This window comes from Suillus clintonianus (genome assembly GCF_016758775.1).
Source record: "Suillus clintonianus strain FC179 chromosome Unknown DEU56scaffold_13, whole genome shotgun sequence".
Classification (NCBI taxonomy): Eukaryota; Fungi; Basidiomycota; class Agaricomycetes; order Boletales; family Suillaceae; genus Suillus; species Suillus clintonianus.
Window position 1 is genome coordinate 378,134 of NW_024539237.1, and position 17,158 is coordinate 395,291.

Below are 17,158 nucleotides of genomic sequence, written 5' to 3' on the forward strand. Positions count from 1 at the left end.
CATATCATTGATAATCGGTTTAATAAACAGGAACATTCAACAAACAGATAAGAAACTATGTACAACAGATCAAATAGTCCAAGAAAAATGGGTATCAAACCCACATATGTAGGTATGAGCTTGCAAGAAACGTTCCTACAGACGTGGTCGTGTATATCTATATAGATTCACGATCACAATGAACAAACCGGACGAGGCACATGCTATAACAAAAGCAATGATCGAGGCAGTCCTCATTTGTGTAGCTTGAGCTGCAGATTCAATGATGACAGAGTATGCGGCCTCTCCTCTACTGAACACGCTACCATTGCAGAAGCATGTATCGTAGAAGTTGGAATATACGAAAATACACGCCAGCACCACCCAGATGGAGTTTGCAATGGCCAACGCTTTGCCTGCCCATCGCAGCAAGTTTGATATCTTCCGAGCCAAATCACGCCCTGCAGGCAACCGCTTCTGTTGGCTTACATAGTCATAGGGATCAGAATAGTTCTGCGTCACAGGGACAGGACCATACCGATTCGAGGAGAGCGCCTGATAGGAATTACTTGCGGGGTACGTGTCATGGAATGGTGGTTGTACACTGTAGTGGGCGAGAACACTAGACGCCAGAAGCATAATCCAAATCAAGGTCGACACGCCCCCGTAGATGAGGTAACTCATAGATCGACACCCAATGCGCTGCCTGCAGTTAGCCAACTCAACCATATCACGTATACCGAAATAAACGCACTGTAGTAGGCGTGAACCAAGCCGTCATAAACGCTGCTCCAGTTGTTCCCCATTGTAATGCAAGCGATACACACGAAGCAGCGACCACTCTTACCCACACGTAAGGCGCCCAACGGCTGCATTGTGCATCACGGGGGATCTCCCCGGAGGACCTGGGTGGATAGGTGTGGTAGAGGGTTTCGGTGGTCCCGGAAGACTCGGTTTGTTGGATGGGGATGGGGATGGGGATGGGGATGGGGATGGGAAAACTGACACGAGTGGAGTTCCGAGCCTCCTCCTTTGATGCTGCTTCGAACTCCAGGAACATCATGTGGGCTGTAGATGCCCATCGAAACGAACGGGAGTAATTAAACACCGGAGGGGTAAGGAGTTCATCTGGAGATGACACATCGTTGTCCTCAGCAGTTATTGTTAAAGCTTTTGGGGTGGACGTAATTGGCGTTCCCATATAAGCACATCCTGTGTGTGTATGTTGGTTGTTGGCACGGTCATAAGCCTCTTCTAAGCGATAAAAATCGCATTTGGGGGAGAGCTGCAGCCATCCAACGACTATTGGAATCAACCACAGCCACAGGGAACCAGTGGCGGTGCCGTCAGCTTCAGCACTTACAAAAAGTTCCACTGGTGTGTTGATCACACTTATGATAAATGCGACAACGACCCAGATAATGGCGGCCGCGGACGCAAATGACCATGTGTGTGTGTAGTCCACGAATTCCGAGAGACATTTCAACCAGCAGTCGTTTTCAGGAAGGACGATGAGGGATTTGACAAGATCGGGATCGAGTCTTAGCGGGACTTGCTGAAGGCTGCTCAAGATAGAGACTGCGTATTTTGAGTTGCTAGTCTTCGGAGATTTCTTCAATGTGTCAAATTTGCGTTTGATCCAGATAGAATTGAGGAGGGTCATGAATAGAGAGTAACCGGCAAGTACCGGTGAGCCGACGGTTAACGCAGCAGACATGAAATTATCAGGCCTGTACCGCGCCCCAAAGGGGAGCTGCGAAATCAGTGCAAGGTTTGGCAATAACCATGCACCAAGATCCTGCGAAAAGACGAACCACTGAAAAGGTTCCTGTCCCTTCCCACAGGCAGAGGTGCACAGCGCGTAGGTTATCGATGTCGCATCAAAAGCATTAGACACGGGATCTCCGTTGCCATTGAGTAGACCAGCTAAATTCTGGGTAGCATTCGCATTCGCCACAATGTCAATCAGGCATTGAGTGAAGTTGAGTCCCGCTACATTTCCGACGGCGTGCATCAGTAGTAGGAGACCTAACCAGAATGGATGAATGAGAAACTAGACCCTAATGATCCACTCAGCATTGCACTTACATATTTGAGAGCCTGGGTGCCAGCGCATGCGATTCGGCTATGCAAGGTACTGTATGATTTTCTTCATGAGATGAGCCTACAACATTGTATGCTTGAATGAAAATGTCTCACCAAAAGGTTTGTAGGAAGGTCACCTGTGGAAGAAACTTTTCAACTGCTTTGTGAATCACTCTGTTTTATGGCTTCCATGACAGTGCGTGGAGAATTAAAAAACTAACGTGAAGGCCCACCTCTCACGTCTGTGACGATAAATTCCTGTGTCTGTCATGGAAGGTGCTGAAGACAGTAGCTCTTTGTCACTGGCTTGATACGACGGCGAATTGTTCGCCAAAACATGACATTGACATATTACACAGCAAGAAGTTAGTTGAACCGAATGTTAACAGGCTGGTCACTTGCACCGTACCGTTTTAACAAAGACACAGCACTAGTACTAGTATACTGCGCAATGATGTAGAACAAATGAAATCGAAGACAAATTAACGTTTATGTCCGGGTGTCGCCTAGCGGTGGCATGAGAGCGACCTGGGGTTTGGAAGAAACATTTCTATGGAATGTGTCTGGCAAATTAAGATTCATGAGGCCAATATCTCACCAAATCGTCTGTATCAAGGCACCATTGATTGTCCGCCGGTGTGCTTTACGAATCACTTTTGAAGACAACGTCATCCTGGCTATGACGGGCTATGATATTCTATTTGCGACATAATTCCGTTTCTGTCAGGATGAAGGCACTGGTGGTAGTGACTTCCATGAGCTGGATCAGATGCCAAGTTGTTTGCTACAACAACAGATAAGACAGAGTAAGCGCAAAAAAGATAAGGCCTGTGAAATTGAAAGGATGGTCCTGATTTCTTACACAGTGGAGCGAGACTCCCATCTTCCTGTTATGACCGACAGCAACACACAATCCTGAAATGGTCTGCAAACCAACTTTAATATGAGGTCACATCAGCTGTGGTCAGGACAATGTATGAGCAAGTACTTTCAAGTCACATCACGTAGATAGAACTCACGATGAATGACCTTGCTTGGAACCTCTGAGACAGGTTCTACAACGTATGTCGGTGAACGCTTCGCATCAGCGGCATGTTAGACATGAATAGGAGACGTACAAGAGGCCTGCTTGACATTGTCAGCGGAATAATGGAGGCATAAACGCCCAGGTGAAATAGCGCGAAGTTTCATATCGTAAATTCATCAAAGTGGCGGCAAGATACCTTGCCACAACCAAGGGAAGGTAGATCTGACTCTAACTTGCAAGGACACGGTATCCCGGTATGTGGCAGAGCCAAAATGCTTCGAGCTCCATACAAGTCCCATAGCAAGTAAAAAATGTCAAAGGGTGGGAATATGATACACGACCAGGGTAAAGAGCTGCAGAGAAGATTCTACAAGACAGGATGAGGTTGTAACAGTTTCTGCAAGGTTCTTGCCGTGTTATCCTTCTCTTCCTTTACGACGTTCGAGAATAGTTTAAATCCGGGAAGACCAGCATCCCCTGGAATCGATGAGTAGGCCCCCCCATGAGTTGTAATGAAAAACACACGTTGCAGTTGAAAGGCCGCACTCTCACTTGTAGTGATGTATCCCCCACTCTGTCGAATCCGCGCCAGGGCAAAGGGGATCTCTTCTTTGTTACAGCTAGAAACACCATCTGCTATCACGTAGACATTGTACCCCAAGTCGATGAGATCCAGAGCTGATTGTAATACGCAGACATGTGACTGGATGTAATAATGTTACCAACGAGCGAGCCGTTGTATGCAGGGTGAACTAACCTCGATGCCAAGAAGTACCACAGATTTTATATGTGGGCGTTCGTGGAGTAGGGCCTTCACTTCCGGCGTCATCATGGAGAAGAGCCCTTTCTCGATAGTAGCAACGAGAAGAGGCCCTAGGGAAGGCAGGTCGATGTCGGGAATGGTGTTTCCGAGGCCTTTCCTTTTGGATGATTTCATTTTGAAGAGAAAGTACGAGGATGGGCCCACCTTTAGGGTTCTGTTCTGTGACGACCACAGGGATCTCCAACACCTTGGGTATTTTTATGTGAGTGAAGATACGGAGTTGGTATGTATTTTATACCTTTGCGATCTTGAGCATTTTATTGATCGTCAATACAATCTCATCAAAGCTGAATATGACATTTTCTAATTCGCAACGACGAATGACACGACAGTCAATTCCCGCGATTCACAGTGGATTCAGAGCCAGGCATACTGAAACGTGTTTGCACATCGCAGAGGAAGAATACAGTTTCCTCTGGTACAAGCTTTGCGACTGCAGGAGACATAGTGACACAGATATGCTATTCAAGGGGTTTGTATAACCATCAGTGTAGTGCAAACGAGAACTGAACCTCACATATGTGTGTGCTGTTGCAAGCTTATGATCGACACGTTGAACGAGGTTTAGTAACGGAGATTCGAGCTTTTCTCTTGGTTGTTTTGAACTTATCTCCGCTCGCACACTGTGTTTACATTAGCTAATCGTAAATTTCGCCAGTACTTATGTAATTTAGCCCCTCTCAATCATCATGCATCATGTATTAAGTATAAGCTATGGGGTCTTTCGGATCCTCCTGGCTAATATTCTAATCCTCGCAGCATGCGCTCTCGCGAGGCGAAGTCCGGCAAAGTTAGATCTATTAGACTTCAAATAATTAGTTAACATTAGCAAGACTCTGCGCATGACTAGTCTCCCCTCAGGCCGAACTTCGGACGTATCGTTCCTTCGTGTCAAATTTCAGCTTTGCAAAGCGACAAATATTTCGAAGCAGGGCTTTCAGACTTTGGACGCGCGCATGCTCAAATGCTGAAAAAAATGCCTCCTAATTGAAAATTCACAGTACTAGTCTGGCAACAGAGTTACTACTCCATGGATTGTAGTAAATTTCTCGACATAAGTGTACATACTGCTCACACTGGCACAACATTCAGCGAACAGAGAAGAAACTATGTACAACAGATCCAAATAGTCCAAGAAAAATGGGTATCAAACGTACATATGTAAGATGAGCTTGCAAGAAACGTTCCTACAGACGTGGTCGTGTATATATATATAGATTCACGATCCCAATGAAGAAAACCGACGTGACACATGCCATAGCAAGAGCACCGATCGAGGCAGCCTTCAGCTGTGCAGCTTGAGCTGTATTTTCGATGATGACACTGTATGCGGCCTCTCCTCTACCGAACACGCTACCATTGCAGAAGCATGTATCGTAGAAGCCGGAATACACGAAAGTACACGCCAGCACCACCCAGATGGAGTTTGCAATGGCCAATGCTTTGCCTGCCCATCGCAGCAAGTGCGATATCCTCCGAGCCCAAACTTGAAGACGCCTTGCAGGCAACCGCTTCTGGTTGCTTAAATAGTCATAGGAATCGTAGGAAATGTTCTGCGTCTCAGCGTTCAAGGAGAGCGCCCGATGGTAATGACTTGCGGGGTACGTGTCATGGGATGGTGGTTGTACACTGTAGTGGGCGAGAATACTAGACACCAGGAGCAAAAGCCAAATACCGGTCGACACGCTCCCGTAGATGAGGTAACTAATAGATCGACACCCAATGCGCTGCCTGCAGTTAGCCAACTCGACCATATCACGTATACCGAAATAAACGCACTGTAGTAGGCGTGAACCACGCCGTCATAAACGCTGCTCCAGCTGTTCCCCATTGTAATGCAAGCGAAGCACACGAAGCGAAAAAGATTCTGATGAACACGCCAGGTGCCCAATGGATGTGCTGTGCATTATGGGGTAAGGGTGGATAGGTGTGGTAGACTCGGAGGGTTTCGGAGGAATCGGACTGTCGGTTGGGGGTGGGAAGACTAACACGAGTGGAGGTCTGATACTTCTCCTCTGCCTCGAACTCCAGGAACATCATGTGGGCTGTAGAAGCCCATCGAAACGAACGCGAGTAATTGAACACTGGAGGGGTAAGGAGTTCATCCGGAGATGACACATCGTTGTCCGGAGCAGTTATTGTTAAAGCTCTTCGGGTGGATGTAGTTGACGTTCCCATATGAGTACATCCTGTGCGTGCATGTTGGTCTGCGCGTTCATAAGCCTCCTGTAAGCGATAAAAATCGCATTTGGGGGAGAGCTGTAGCCACCCGACGACTATTGGAATCAACCAAAGCCACAGGGATCCAGTGGCGGTGCCATCAGCTTGAGAACTTCCTCCGATAAAAATGTCCACTGGGGAGTTGACCACACTTATGACAAATGCGGCAACGACCCAGGCGATGGCAGTTGCGGACGCGAATGACCATGTGTGTGTGTAGTTAACGAATTCCGAGAAACATCTTAACCAGCAGTCATTTTGGGGAAGGACGATGAGGGATTTGACAAGATCGGGATCAAGTCTTAGCGGGACTTGCTGAAGGCTGCTCAGGATAGAGGCTGCGGAAATTGAGTTGCTAGTCTTCTTCAATGTGTCGAATTTGCGGTTGATCCAGACAGAATTGAGGAGGGTGATGAATAGAGAATAACCGGCAAGTACTGGTGAGCCGACGGTTAACGCAGCAGACATGAAATTGTCAGGTCTGTATCGCGCCCCAAAGGGAAGCTGCGAAATCAGTGCAAGATTTGGTAATAACCATGCACCAAGATCCTGCGAAAATATGGACCACTGGAAAGATTCGGCTCCCTTCCCACAGGCAGACTTGCACAGCGCGTAGGTTATCGACGTCGCATCAGAAGCATTAGACACGGGATCTCCGTTGCCATCGAGTAGACCAGCTAAACTCTGGGTTGCATTCGCGTTCGCCAAAATGTCATTCAGGCATTGAGTGAAGTTGATTGCCGCTACATTTGCGACGGCGTGCATCAGAAGTAGGAGACCTAGCCAGAATAGATGAATGAGAAACTAGACCCTAATGATCCACTCAGCACTGCACTTACATATTTGAGAGTCTGGGTGCCAGCGCATGCGATTCGGCTATGCAAGGTACTGTATGATTTTCTTCATGAGATGAACCTACAACATTGTATGCTTGAATGAAAATGTCTCACCAAAAGGTTTGTGGGAAGTGGTCACCCGTGCAAGAAATTCTTCAACTGCTTTATGAACGATTCACCCTGTTTAGAAGCTGTTGGTCACTGGCTTGATAAGACGGCGAACTGTTTGCAAAAACATGATATTTAATTGAAATATCACACAGCAAGGGAAGGATAAGATCTGTTGGTGGAGCATAAAGAAATCACGAAGCATTTATGATTTACGTTTATGGCCGGGTGTTCGCCGAGTGGTGACAATAGTAAGTGTCGGCTGAGAGCGGCCTGGAGTATGGCAGTGACTATCATTGGTGACCTGCTATACCATTCCGAAGTAGATGGGCTCTAAGTATTGTGCACGTACGAAATTGAACGAACTTCGAGGCGACAATTTTTGAGGCTTGGGACTTCTGACATGCTGAATTGCTATAACAATTTGGCAACGTTAGTTTTTATCCGGAGTCAATCATGTAGTGATAAGCAAGCACCACCTACATTCCAGAAATTAAACACAAGTACGCATAGTATTAGTACTAGGAAGAAACGTTCCTACGGAATGTGTCTGACAATACATTGGTGGAACTTGCAGGTGGGTTACATTCTGGTCGTTGGGTAGTCTGTAAACACAAGTACGCATAATATGAGTACTACTAGTATAGGTAAGCTTGGAAGAAGCGTTCCTACGGAATGTGTCTGGCAAATTAAGATTCATGAGGCCAATATCTCACCAAATCGTCTGTATCAAGGCTCCTGTCCGCCAGTGTGCTTTAAGAATCACTGTTGAAGACAAACGTCATCCTGGCTATGACGGGCTATGATATTCTATTTGCGATATAATTCCGTGTCTGTCAGGTTGAAGGCACTGGTGGTAGTGACTTCCATGAGCTTGATCAGATGCCAATCTATTTGCTAGAACAACAGATAAGACAGAGTAAGCGCCAAAAAGATAACGCCTGTGAAATCAAAGGGTGCTTCTGAATTAGTACACATTGGGAAGAGACTCCCATCTTCCTGTTATGATCTGCCTAGGGGAGACCAGGTAGACGGTGACCGTGAAGTTCTCGGGTTTCCTCCGACACTAGGTACACCACGTCGTCCTAAAAATCAATAAAAAAACAGATCTGTGTAGAGGAGAAATGAGTCAAATTATGTGTAGTGGCCGAAACGAATGAAAGCCCAAACATACGGCCTATATCATTGATAACCGTATTTAATAACAGAAATAAAAACTAAAGGTGAATGACTCACGCAGCAGAGGCTTGGCGAGACAACGCGGATCAGTGAAGACCTGCTTCAGCGGACTTGCGCCGTTTTAAGTCTTCCCCCTCTGATTTATCACATCCTTTCGTCTCGAATGACATTCGTGATGAACTTGGAGAAATACAGCCTGATTGACGACGCTCACTAGCCATGGACAACCGCCAAATTAACAGAAGAACCCACTCAGTGTTGAGCGGGTATGGGCGTCCGGGTGGGCCCGCGGGCTTGAGCCCTGGCCTTCCACATCACTAAATCCGCTCCTGTACATTGCCTCTCGGAATGGGATGCGAGATATGATTGTACTGCACTGGACTGGGGATGAACGTTTGAACGACCACGTAACACGTTCGTATGATGAGCGGGAACATGGATTAATCACCGCACTCGTCTTAGATGCGCGGCCGATTCCACGTATATTCGAGAGTTGCCTGCCTTACACCATTGGCAACTCGAGTGGCAGCCAAGTTCCTTCTCTCCGAGGTACGCTTAGCAACTGCAGGCATAGTGTCGCAGATATACGCTATTCAGATATTGTGGTAGTCATACGCATCAGGTAGAACAAAAGAATACTCACATACGCTGTACGTACTACAAGCTCGTGGTTGACACGAACGAGGTATTCGCGAATTCGCCGAACACCGGCTTCAAGCAATCCTTTACTCTGCCTCGAACAAATTCGCACGTTGTTTTCAACAAAGTAACTCAGGCACAGAACTCCGATGATGATCGACTTCAAAGTTCAAACACAACAATTCGGTGAATTCCGTCGCACTTTCACCCAAACACAGTGGTACTACGTAGACCAGGAAGATTGCAACACCCTTTCGTGTATCATTCTCTCAGGATAGAAGATACATCACAGAAGATTTAAGGGGGGAGAAGATCCATACAGCGACTTTTTCAGGTAAGCCTCGTGTTTCGTCATGCGAAGGGTAATATTGATGATAAACATTCAAAGCCTTATCATGCTTCGGCACTGTCTGGTCCCTCTCCTCGTGCCCAGTGTCCTCAGGCTTCCTCCGCTCGCCGCCTTTGGAACTTCTTCATCCCCTCTCGATATCGCCCTGCAGCAAGGGGGTCCATTGCGATGCAACAACACCCCAAACACCGTCTCTTCCGGAAAAAAGGTAAGCAGTGTATTAGGCGTCCCTCGTTATGATTTATTTATACAACACCTATTTTTCAGAGAATCTACATAGCGCCTCCCCCTGTGAAGGCCAACTCGAAAGCTCAGACTGGTCAGTCACCCTCAGCAGTAGCTCAGCCTGCATCGCAGCCACATTCGACCCCTCAGCATCAGCCTGAGGCACAGACGGCGACACAACAACCTCCTCAAGAAGAAGACTATGGTTGTTGAGGCAATTTTTTGCCTCGCACTTTGGTGTATCCCGCGTTGAACTCGTCCCGCTGTCTTTGCTTCTCAGCCTGCTGCCCCGTGATGTAATTCTTCCTGTTCCGTATCTCCATCTATGTGCAATATCTTTCCTTTGCTAGTGAGTGATCTTTGGATATGCGATTTACGCTTACTCTCTTGCTTGGTTGGGCTACACGTGTTGTTTTTGTCGGCATCTCCATTTTAACTGTTGGTAAGCAAGTCTTAGAAAGGTGTTTGACATTCGAATTCCGAAGGTACCAGCACTTTGTCTGTGTCCTCCAAGAGTATAGTAACCCATCTCGCCTCTGTCGGTCCCAGATTCTAATTGAGCCCTCTAGATTTCTGTCTCCAGCAGTCGAGGACTCGTGGACCTTCAACGGTATATCTTCTCTCCTCTCGAATAGGCCGCGGACCCAGGCTAATTGGAAATGCGGGTGACGTGAAGTGCCGCTACCTCTTCCAATGCGATCGGACTTACATCCAGGAATCACATTCTAATTTCTGGAGACCGGTCGAGAACTCTATTGAGTTCGTGCTCACGCATCCGAACGGTTGGGAAGGCCAACAACAACAACAGGCGACAGGTTAGACGCGCTGTCGAGATCGCTGGTCTCATCTCATCCAAGGAGGAGCAATCTCACGTGCACCTCTTGACTGCTGGCGATGTAAGTCTTCATTTTAGTTTGACCAGCATGATTGTGTCGGATATATTCTCTAAAAACCTTATAGATGTGTCAGATTACTCGGACGAGGAGGAAGATCAATCTGACAGCCAGGGAGTCATCGTTGTTGATGCTGGAGGCGGAACTATCGATCTCAGTACCTACTCGATGAAGTTATCTCCGACTTCGTTCGAGGAGATTGCCACAACTGAATGTGAATCCCGCTTTCCTGCGTTGTTAAGGGCGTATAGCTTGTTCAAATACTATGCTGTATCCCTCGAAACGTATTCTAAACACTCCAAATAGATCAACATTTGAATGTCTAACTGCGCACAGGCCCTGGAGTGGTGAAATCTTTCTGATCAAGCTATCCACGTTCTAGCACAGAAACATGCCTATGACAAATCCACATCGATCGCGACGATGAAATCGTCAAAGACCAGATCGGAGGCTCAACACAAGTAGGTTCTTTGATGCTGCACCATCAACCAATCCCACAACTTATCGTCCTGGTTTGATCCTGTTACACCCGCCATGCGGTAGTGATATCCACCAATCACCTCTCCGTCTACAGCCTCTGCATTCTCAAATTCAGACAACATTTCTGCATGATCTGGAGGCTCTGCATTCTCGAATTTTGATCTTTAGTGGGTTTTCTGGGGGTGTTTGTGTACTATGTAGTCCTGGTAGTAACAGGCTCACGTGAGACATTGACGGTATTCCATACCAGGCTGCCCTATGAACAGCGGATGAAGAAGTCGACTTTATCACTCCAATCGGCATCGACTGCATGATGGATTTTGTGTGGTATGTTTCGCATCGGGTTTCATTGTATTCAACGTTGAAGGTGTGCGACATGTCTCTGGCTGTGAAAACTGATGCCTCTCACCACCGCACCAACTCCACGATGCAAATTCGAAATTACTGCGCCCATCATGCATCATGACCAGCATGTGGCATCAGAACAAAGGTGACAAAATCACGAACAGTTCTAGATGTTCTTTTGCGCTGTTCAAGTCCTGCCTGTGCAAATGCGTCATGACTGACTTGTTCCAAGTACGTTGAGCCCCACATCTTGAAATCATTATTTATTCGCTGATTAAGTACAGGCTGGCAACACTAGCTACCAGAATGAAGATTAACGATATAAGAGATCTACTAGTACCTGTAGTGAACGACCTCGATAGAAGGGAAGACACCGCCGCACCAACACTAAACGATTCTGCCATTGGCGCGGGGTGCGGTGATCGCTGGCATCGAACCTTCAGTACCCGATCACTTTCGCATCACCAGCATTTTATTCAAGGCCCGCCACATCACTTCGAACGTGACATCATATCTACTGACAGCAACGAATATCATCCCTCGATCTCATTTTGGTCATGCAAGCACTGGATGGTAGTGGTATATCTAGCACAAATATCATCGTCGTATGTCCACCAAGTTTCCCGCTCCATCACATCCATCCTCTAACAGTATGACACTAGTCTCAGACGACCCTAGTTATTGGCCAGTCATCAATTCTTCGCGTCTTGGCAGCTATGTTATAGGTTCGTGAACAGCAGTCAGAGTTCGGCGCTGATGTCTCGATCTGACCTTGATTGTGGTTTTCATTGTGTGGAATTGGACGAATGTTGTGGTATTTCCAATGCTGTGTGGTGAGTTGTACAGTAACAAGACCTATGATATTGACTTGACTGAAACATGTTGCAGTCATCATAATCGCTCGGTTACATGCCATGTATCAACGATCCAGAAGGATCCTGATATGATATTTCTCGTCATCATGTCCTTGGCTGTCAACATATTCGACGTAGCAGCCGTTGTAATGATAACGAGGCATGATTCGGGAGGTACACTTAATTGTGAATGAAAACCGTGCATGGCGCTCATTGATGAATACAAGAGGAACTCATTCTCTCTGGCACATATGAGTGCACGATTAGCATTGAGGGCAATATCCCACTTCTGGCTTCCATGACTTGGATACTCAGCACTGTCTGGGAGGTCCTCGCACTGTGTCTCGCAGTCTGGATTGCTGTAAAACACTTCCGTGAGCTGCGGCAACATTCAGCAGGAGGGATTATCGGGGACTGTTTCACGGTGTTGATAAAATCCCACGTGCTTTACTTTGCGAGGTGAGTTCATATTGTGAATATGGCTCCCTTTTCCGCGGAATGATTAAACGCACTAGTGTTGTTGCCGTGTCTTGCTTCGGCCTCATGCTTAATTTGTCTCCAACGCTCTTAGCGGTATGTCAATCTTTCACTTACCTGTGCATGCGACTGCGGTTCATCATTTCTATAGGACCCATTTTCCCTCGAAGCTCTGATTCTTCTTGGTTTTGCTCAGATTTTGCAAGTCATGCAGTCCTTTGTGCTAGGACCACGCCTCATCCTTAACGTTCGAGAATATCACGCTCGGCTCGTGGCTGACTCTGATGCAGCAACCGGCATGACCTCAATCGCTTTCCAGGAGCGCGTGCAAATATCAACAGGCAGTGGCGTATAACATGGGAGATGCTCGATGGAGTTGACGGTAGTCTGGTGCTATGCGAGGAGCAGGAGAATTTGGCTTTTTTCTTGATTTTCGAGTTTCGTCGTGGTACTTATTTATTTGGTGTTGCAGAGCGGATTTCTATGGATCCGGTTCGTACTGGACAAATAAATTAAATTAAATTTTGCATAAAACATTCCTCGCGTTGGCACAAAACATTCTATACATTCATTTTCAGTATTTGTACTTCCCACAGTGTCGATCGAAGCGAGGCTTTCACACTTCGGACGCGCGCATGCTCAATCGCTGGAAAAAAAGCCTCCTAACTGAAAACTCACAATTTGGCAACAGAGTTACTACTCCATGGATTGTAGTCAATCATATGTGCGGTGATATTGGTGCCAACTGGTATAATCATGTGTGTACATACTGCTCACAGTGGCACAACAATCAACAAACAGAGAAGAAATTGTGTAGTCCAGATCAAATAGTCCAAGAAAAATGGGTATAAAGCGCACGTATGCAAGTATGAACGTGCAATAAACGTTCCTACAGTCGTGGTCATGTTACCATAAGTTTACGATCACAATGAATAAAAACGACGTGACACATGCCATAGCAAGAGCACCGATCGAGGCAGCCTTCAGCTGTGCAGCTTGAGCTGCAGTTTCGATGATGACAGTGTATGCGGCCTCTCCTCTACTGATCACGCTACCATTGCAGAAGCATGTATCGTAGAAGTTGGAATACACGAAAATACACGACAGCACCAACCAGATGGAGTTTGCAATGGCCAACGCTTTGCCTGCCCACCGCAGCAAGTTTGATATCTTCCGAGCCAAATTACGCCCTGCAGGCAACCGCTTCTGTTTGCTTAAATAGTCAAAGGGGTCAGAATTGTTCTGCGTCACAGGGAGAGGACCATACCCATTCGAGAGCGCCCGATAGAGATTGCTCGCGGGGTACGTGTCACGGAATGGTACACTGTAGTGGGCGAGAACACTAGACGCCAGAAGCATCATCCAAACCAAGGTCGATAAGCCCGCGTAGATGAGGTAACTCATAGATCGACACCCCATGCGCTGCCTGCAGTTAGCCAACTCGACCATATCACGTATACCGAAATGAACGCACTGTAGTAGGCGTGAACCATGCCGTCAAAAACGCTGCTCCAGCTGTTCCCCATTGTAATGCAAGTGAAGCACACGAAGCAGCGACCATTCTTAAGACCACGTAAGGCGCCCAACGGCTGCAATGTGCATCACGGGGGATCTCCCCGAAGGACGTGGGTGGGTAGAGGGTTTCGGAGGACTCGGAAGACTCGGACTGTTGGATGGGGATGGGAAAACTGACAAGAGTGGAGTTCTGAGCCTCCTCCTCTGATGCCGCTTCGAACTCTAGGAACATCATGTGGGCTGTAGATGCCCATCGAAACGAACGGGAGTAATTAAACACTGGAGGGGTAAGGTGTTCATCTGGAGATGACACATCGTTGTCCTTGGCAGTTATTGTTAAAGCTTTTGTGGGAAACTCAGTTGACGTTTTCATGTGACGACATCCTGCGTGTGCATGTTGGTTGGCACGTTTATAGGCCTCTTCTAAGCGAAAAAAATCGCACTTGGGGGAGAGCTGCAGCCATCCAACGACTATTGGAATCAACCACAGCCACAGGGAACCAGTAGCGGTGCCGTCAGCTTGCGAACTTATAAAAAGTTCCACTGGTGAGTTGACCACACTTATGACAAATGCGACAACGACCCAGGCAATGGCGGTTGCGGGCGCGAATGACCATGTGTGTGTGTAGTCCACGAATTCCGAGAGACATTTCAACCAGCAGTCGTTTTCAGGAAGGACGATCAGGGATTTGACAAGATCGGGATTGAGTCTTAGCGGGACTTGCTGAAGGTTGCTCAAGATAGAGGCTGCGAAACTTGAGTTAGTCTCGGGATTTTTCTTCAATTTGTTAAATTTGCGTTTGATCCAGATAGAATTGAGGAGGGTCATTAATAGAGAGTAACCGGCAAGTACCGGTGAGCCGACGGTTAAGACAGCAGCCATGAAATTATGAGGCCTTTCCTCCCCCCCAAAGGGGAGCTGCGAAATCAGTGCAAGGTTGGGCAGCAACCATGAACCAAGATCCTGCGAAAAGACGGACCACTGAAAAGGTTCCTGTCCCTTCCCGCAGGCAGAGGTGCACAGCGCGTAGGTTATCGATGTCGCATCAAAAGCATTAGACACGGGATCTCCGTTGCCATCGAGTAGACCAGCTAAATTCTGGGTAGCATTCGCATTCGCCACAATGTCAATTAAGCATTGAGTGAAGTTGAGTCCCGCTACATTTCCGACGGCGTGCATCAGTAGTAGGAGACCTAACCAGAATGGATGAATGAGAAACTAGACTCCTAATGATCCACTCAGCATTGCACTTACATATTTGAGAGCCTGGGTGCCAACGCATCCGATCCGGCTATGCAAGGTACTGTATGATTTTCTTCATGAGATGAGCCTACAATATTGTATGCTTGAATGAAAATGTCTCACCAAAAGGTTTGTAGGAAGGTCACCTGTGCAAGAAACTTTTCAACTGCTTTATGAATCACTCTGTTTTATGGCTTCCGTGACAGTGCGTGAAGAATTTAAACGACTAACGTGAAGGCCCACCTCGCCAATCATGTCTGTGACGATAAATTCCTGTGTCTGTCATGGAAGGTGCTGGAGACGGTGGCTGTTTGTCACTGGCTTGATACGACGGCGAACTGTTTGCCACAACATGACATTGACATATTATACAGCAAGAAGTTAGTTGAACCGAATGTAAACAGGCTGGTCACTTGTACCGTACCGTTTTAACAAAGACACAGCACCAGTACTAGTAGTACTGGTGTACTGGGCAAGGATGTAGAACAAATGAAATCGAAGACGAATTAACGTATATGTTCGGGTGTCGCCGAGCGGTGGCAATAGTAAGCGTCGGCTGAGAGCGACCTGGGGCTTGGAAACGTTCCTACGGAATGTGTCTGGGCCGGTCTGGCAATATAAGATTCATGAGGCCAACGTCCCACCAAATCGTCTGTATCAAGGCACCATTGACTGTCCGCCAGTGTGCTTTTTGAATCACTTTTGAAGGCACACGTCATCTTGGCTATGACGGGCTATGATATTCTATTTGCGGTATAATTCCGTGTCTGTCAAGGTTGAAGGCACTGGTGGTAGTGACTTCCATGAGCTGGATCAGATGCCAAGTTGTTTGCTACAACAACATAGTAAGCGTCAAAAAGATAAGGCCTGTGAAATGAAAGGGTGGTCCTGAATTCTTACACAGTGGAATGAGACTCCCATCTTCCTGTTATGATCTGCCTAGGGGAGACTAGGTAGACAGCGACCATGAAGTTCTCGGGTTTCCTCCTACATAGGTACACCACGTCGTCCTAAAAATCAATAAAAATCAGATCTGTGTAGAGGAGAAATGAGTCTACAATATCATATGTAGTGGCCGAAACGAACGAAAGCCCAAACATACAGCCTACATCATTGATAACCGTATTTAATAACAGAAATAAAAACTAAAGGTGAATGACTTACGCAGCAGAGGCTTCGCGAGACACCGCGGATCAGTGAAAACCTGCTTCAGCGGACTTGCCGCCGTTTTAAGTCTTCCCCTTTTGATTTATCACATCCTTTCGTCTCGAATGACATTCGTGATGAACTTGGAGAAATACAGCCTGATTGACGACGGTCACTAGCCATGGACAACCGCCATATTAACAGAAGAACCCACTCAGTGTTGAGCGGGCCGGGCTTGAGCGGATATGGGTTTCCGGGTGGGCCCGCGGGCCTGAGCCCTGGCCTTCCACATCACTAAATCCGCTCCTGTACATTGCCTCTTGGAATGGGATGCGAGATATGATTGTACTGCACTGGACTGGGGATGAACGACCACGTTACACGTTCGTATGATGAGCGGGAACATGAATTAATCACCGCACTCGTCTTAGATGCGCGGCCGATCCCACGTATATTCGAGAGTTGCCTGCCTTACACCATTGGCAACTCGAGTGGCAGCCAAGTTCGTTCTCTCCGAGGTACGCAGCCAGTGGTCACTGTCGATTACAAGTTACCTGTTTGAATGTTAGTTATGTAGGGGCGCTTACATTGTTACGAATGGATGTGTTGATAGATCTTGGTGTGGTCGTTGCGATTCCCAGAAATGACTCTTGCGGGGGTACCGACTGGGAAAAGGCCCGCCCTTTCGATTCGAAGAATATAATACAACCATGGTAAAAAAAACTGTAGGAAAAT

The 17,158-nt window shown here is 47.1% G+C and overlaps 6 protein-coding genes across 6 annotated transcripts; 2 read left to right on the forward strand and 4 right to left on the reverse strand.

Annotated features, from left to right (window-relative positions):
- Positions 1 to 30: 30 nt before the first annotated feature.
- On the reverse strand, positions 31 to 2,095 carry DEU56DRAFT_783878 (uncharacterized protein; the record flags this gene model as incomplete). Its single annotated transcript, XM_041352175.1, has 4 exons — positions 31 to 463; positions 518 to 681; positions 734 to 2,007; positions 2,068 to 2,095. 4 exons carry the CDS (start codon positions 2,093 to 2,095, stop codon positions 136 to 138), a joined length of 1,794 nt encoding a protein of 597 aa, XP_041212021.1. The 3' UTR covers positions 31 to 135.
- Positions 2,096 to 3,458: 1,363 nt separating this feature from the next.
- On the reverse strand, positions 3,459 to 4,360 carry DEU56DRAFT_730324 (Isochorismatase-like protein; the record flags this gene model as incomplete). Its single annotated transcript, XM_041348161.1, has 5 exons — positions 3,459 to 3,794; positions 3,849 to 4,006; positions 4,059 to 4,101; positions 4,153 to 4,217; positions 4,288 to 4,360. The coding sequence occupies 5 exons, from the start codon at positions 4,358 to 4,360 to the stop codon at positions 3,459 to 3,461; spliced, it is 675 nt and encodes a 224-aa protein (XP_041212022.1).
- Positions 4,361 to 5,045: 685 nt separating this feature from the next.
- On the reverse strand, positions 5,046 to 7,001 carry DEU56DRAFT_978296 (uncharacterized protein; the record flags this gene model as incomplete). Its single annotated transcript, XM_041359689.1, has 3 exons — positions 5,046 to 5,641; positions 5,694 to 6,913; positions 6,974 to 7,001. The coding sequence occupies 3 exons, from the start codon at positions 6,999 to 7,001 to the stop codon at positions 5,102 to 5,104; spliced, it is 1,788 nt and encodes a 595-aa protein (XP_041212023.1). The 3' UTR covers positions 5,046 to 5,101.
- A 2,024-nt stretch (positions 7,002 to 9,025) lies between these two features.
- DEU56DRAFT_783905 (uncharacterized protein) lies at positions 9,026 to 10,069 on the forward strand. Its single transcript, XM_041352176.1, has 4 exons — positions 9,026 to 9,230; positions 9,285 to 9,453; positions 9,513 to 9,985; positions 10,040 to 10,069. The coding sequence occupies exons 2-3, from the start codon at positions 9,292 to 9,294 to the stop codon at positions 9,681 to 9,683; spliced, it is 333 nt and encodes a 110-aa protein (XP_041212024.1). The 5' UTR covers positions 9,026 to 9,230; positions 9,285 to 9,291; the 3' UTR covers positions 9,684 to 9,985; positions 10,040 to 10,069.
- Positions 10,070 to 10,171: 102 nt separating this feature from the next.
- Positions 10,172 to 10,553, forward strand: DEU56DRAFT_783918 (uncharacterized protein; the record flags this gene model as incomplete). The annotated part of the gene is given in 3 exon segments (XM_041352177.1): positions 10,172 to 10,271; positions 10,282 to 10,366; positions 10,431 to 10,553. Coding segments are annotated over 3 exon segments (228 nt in total), but the record flags the coding sequence as incomplete, so codon positions are not given.
- Positions 10,554 to 13,425: 2,872 nt separating this feature from the next.
- On the reverse strand, positions 13,426 to 15,317 carry DEU56DRAFT_783933 (uncharacterized protein; the record flags this gene model as incomplete). The annotated part of the gene is made up of 3 exons (XM_041352178.1): positions 13,426 to 13,941; positions 13,994 to 15,228; positions 15,290 to 15,317. The coding sequence occupies 3 exons, from the start codon at positions 15,315 to 15,317 to the stop codon at positions 13,426 to 13,428; spliced, it is 1,779 nt and encodes a 592-aa protein (XP_041212026.1).
- Between the last annotated feature and the right edge of the window lie 1,841 nt (positions 15,318 to 17,158).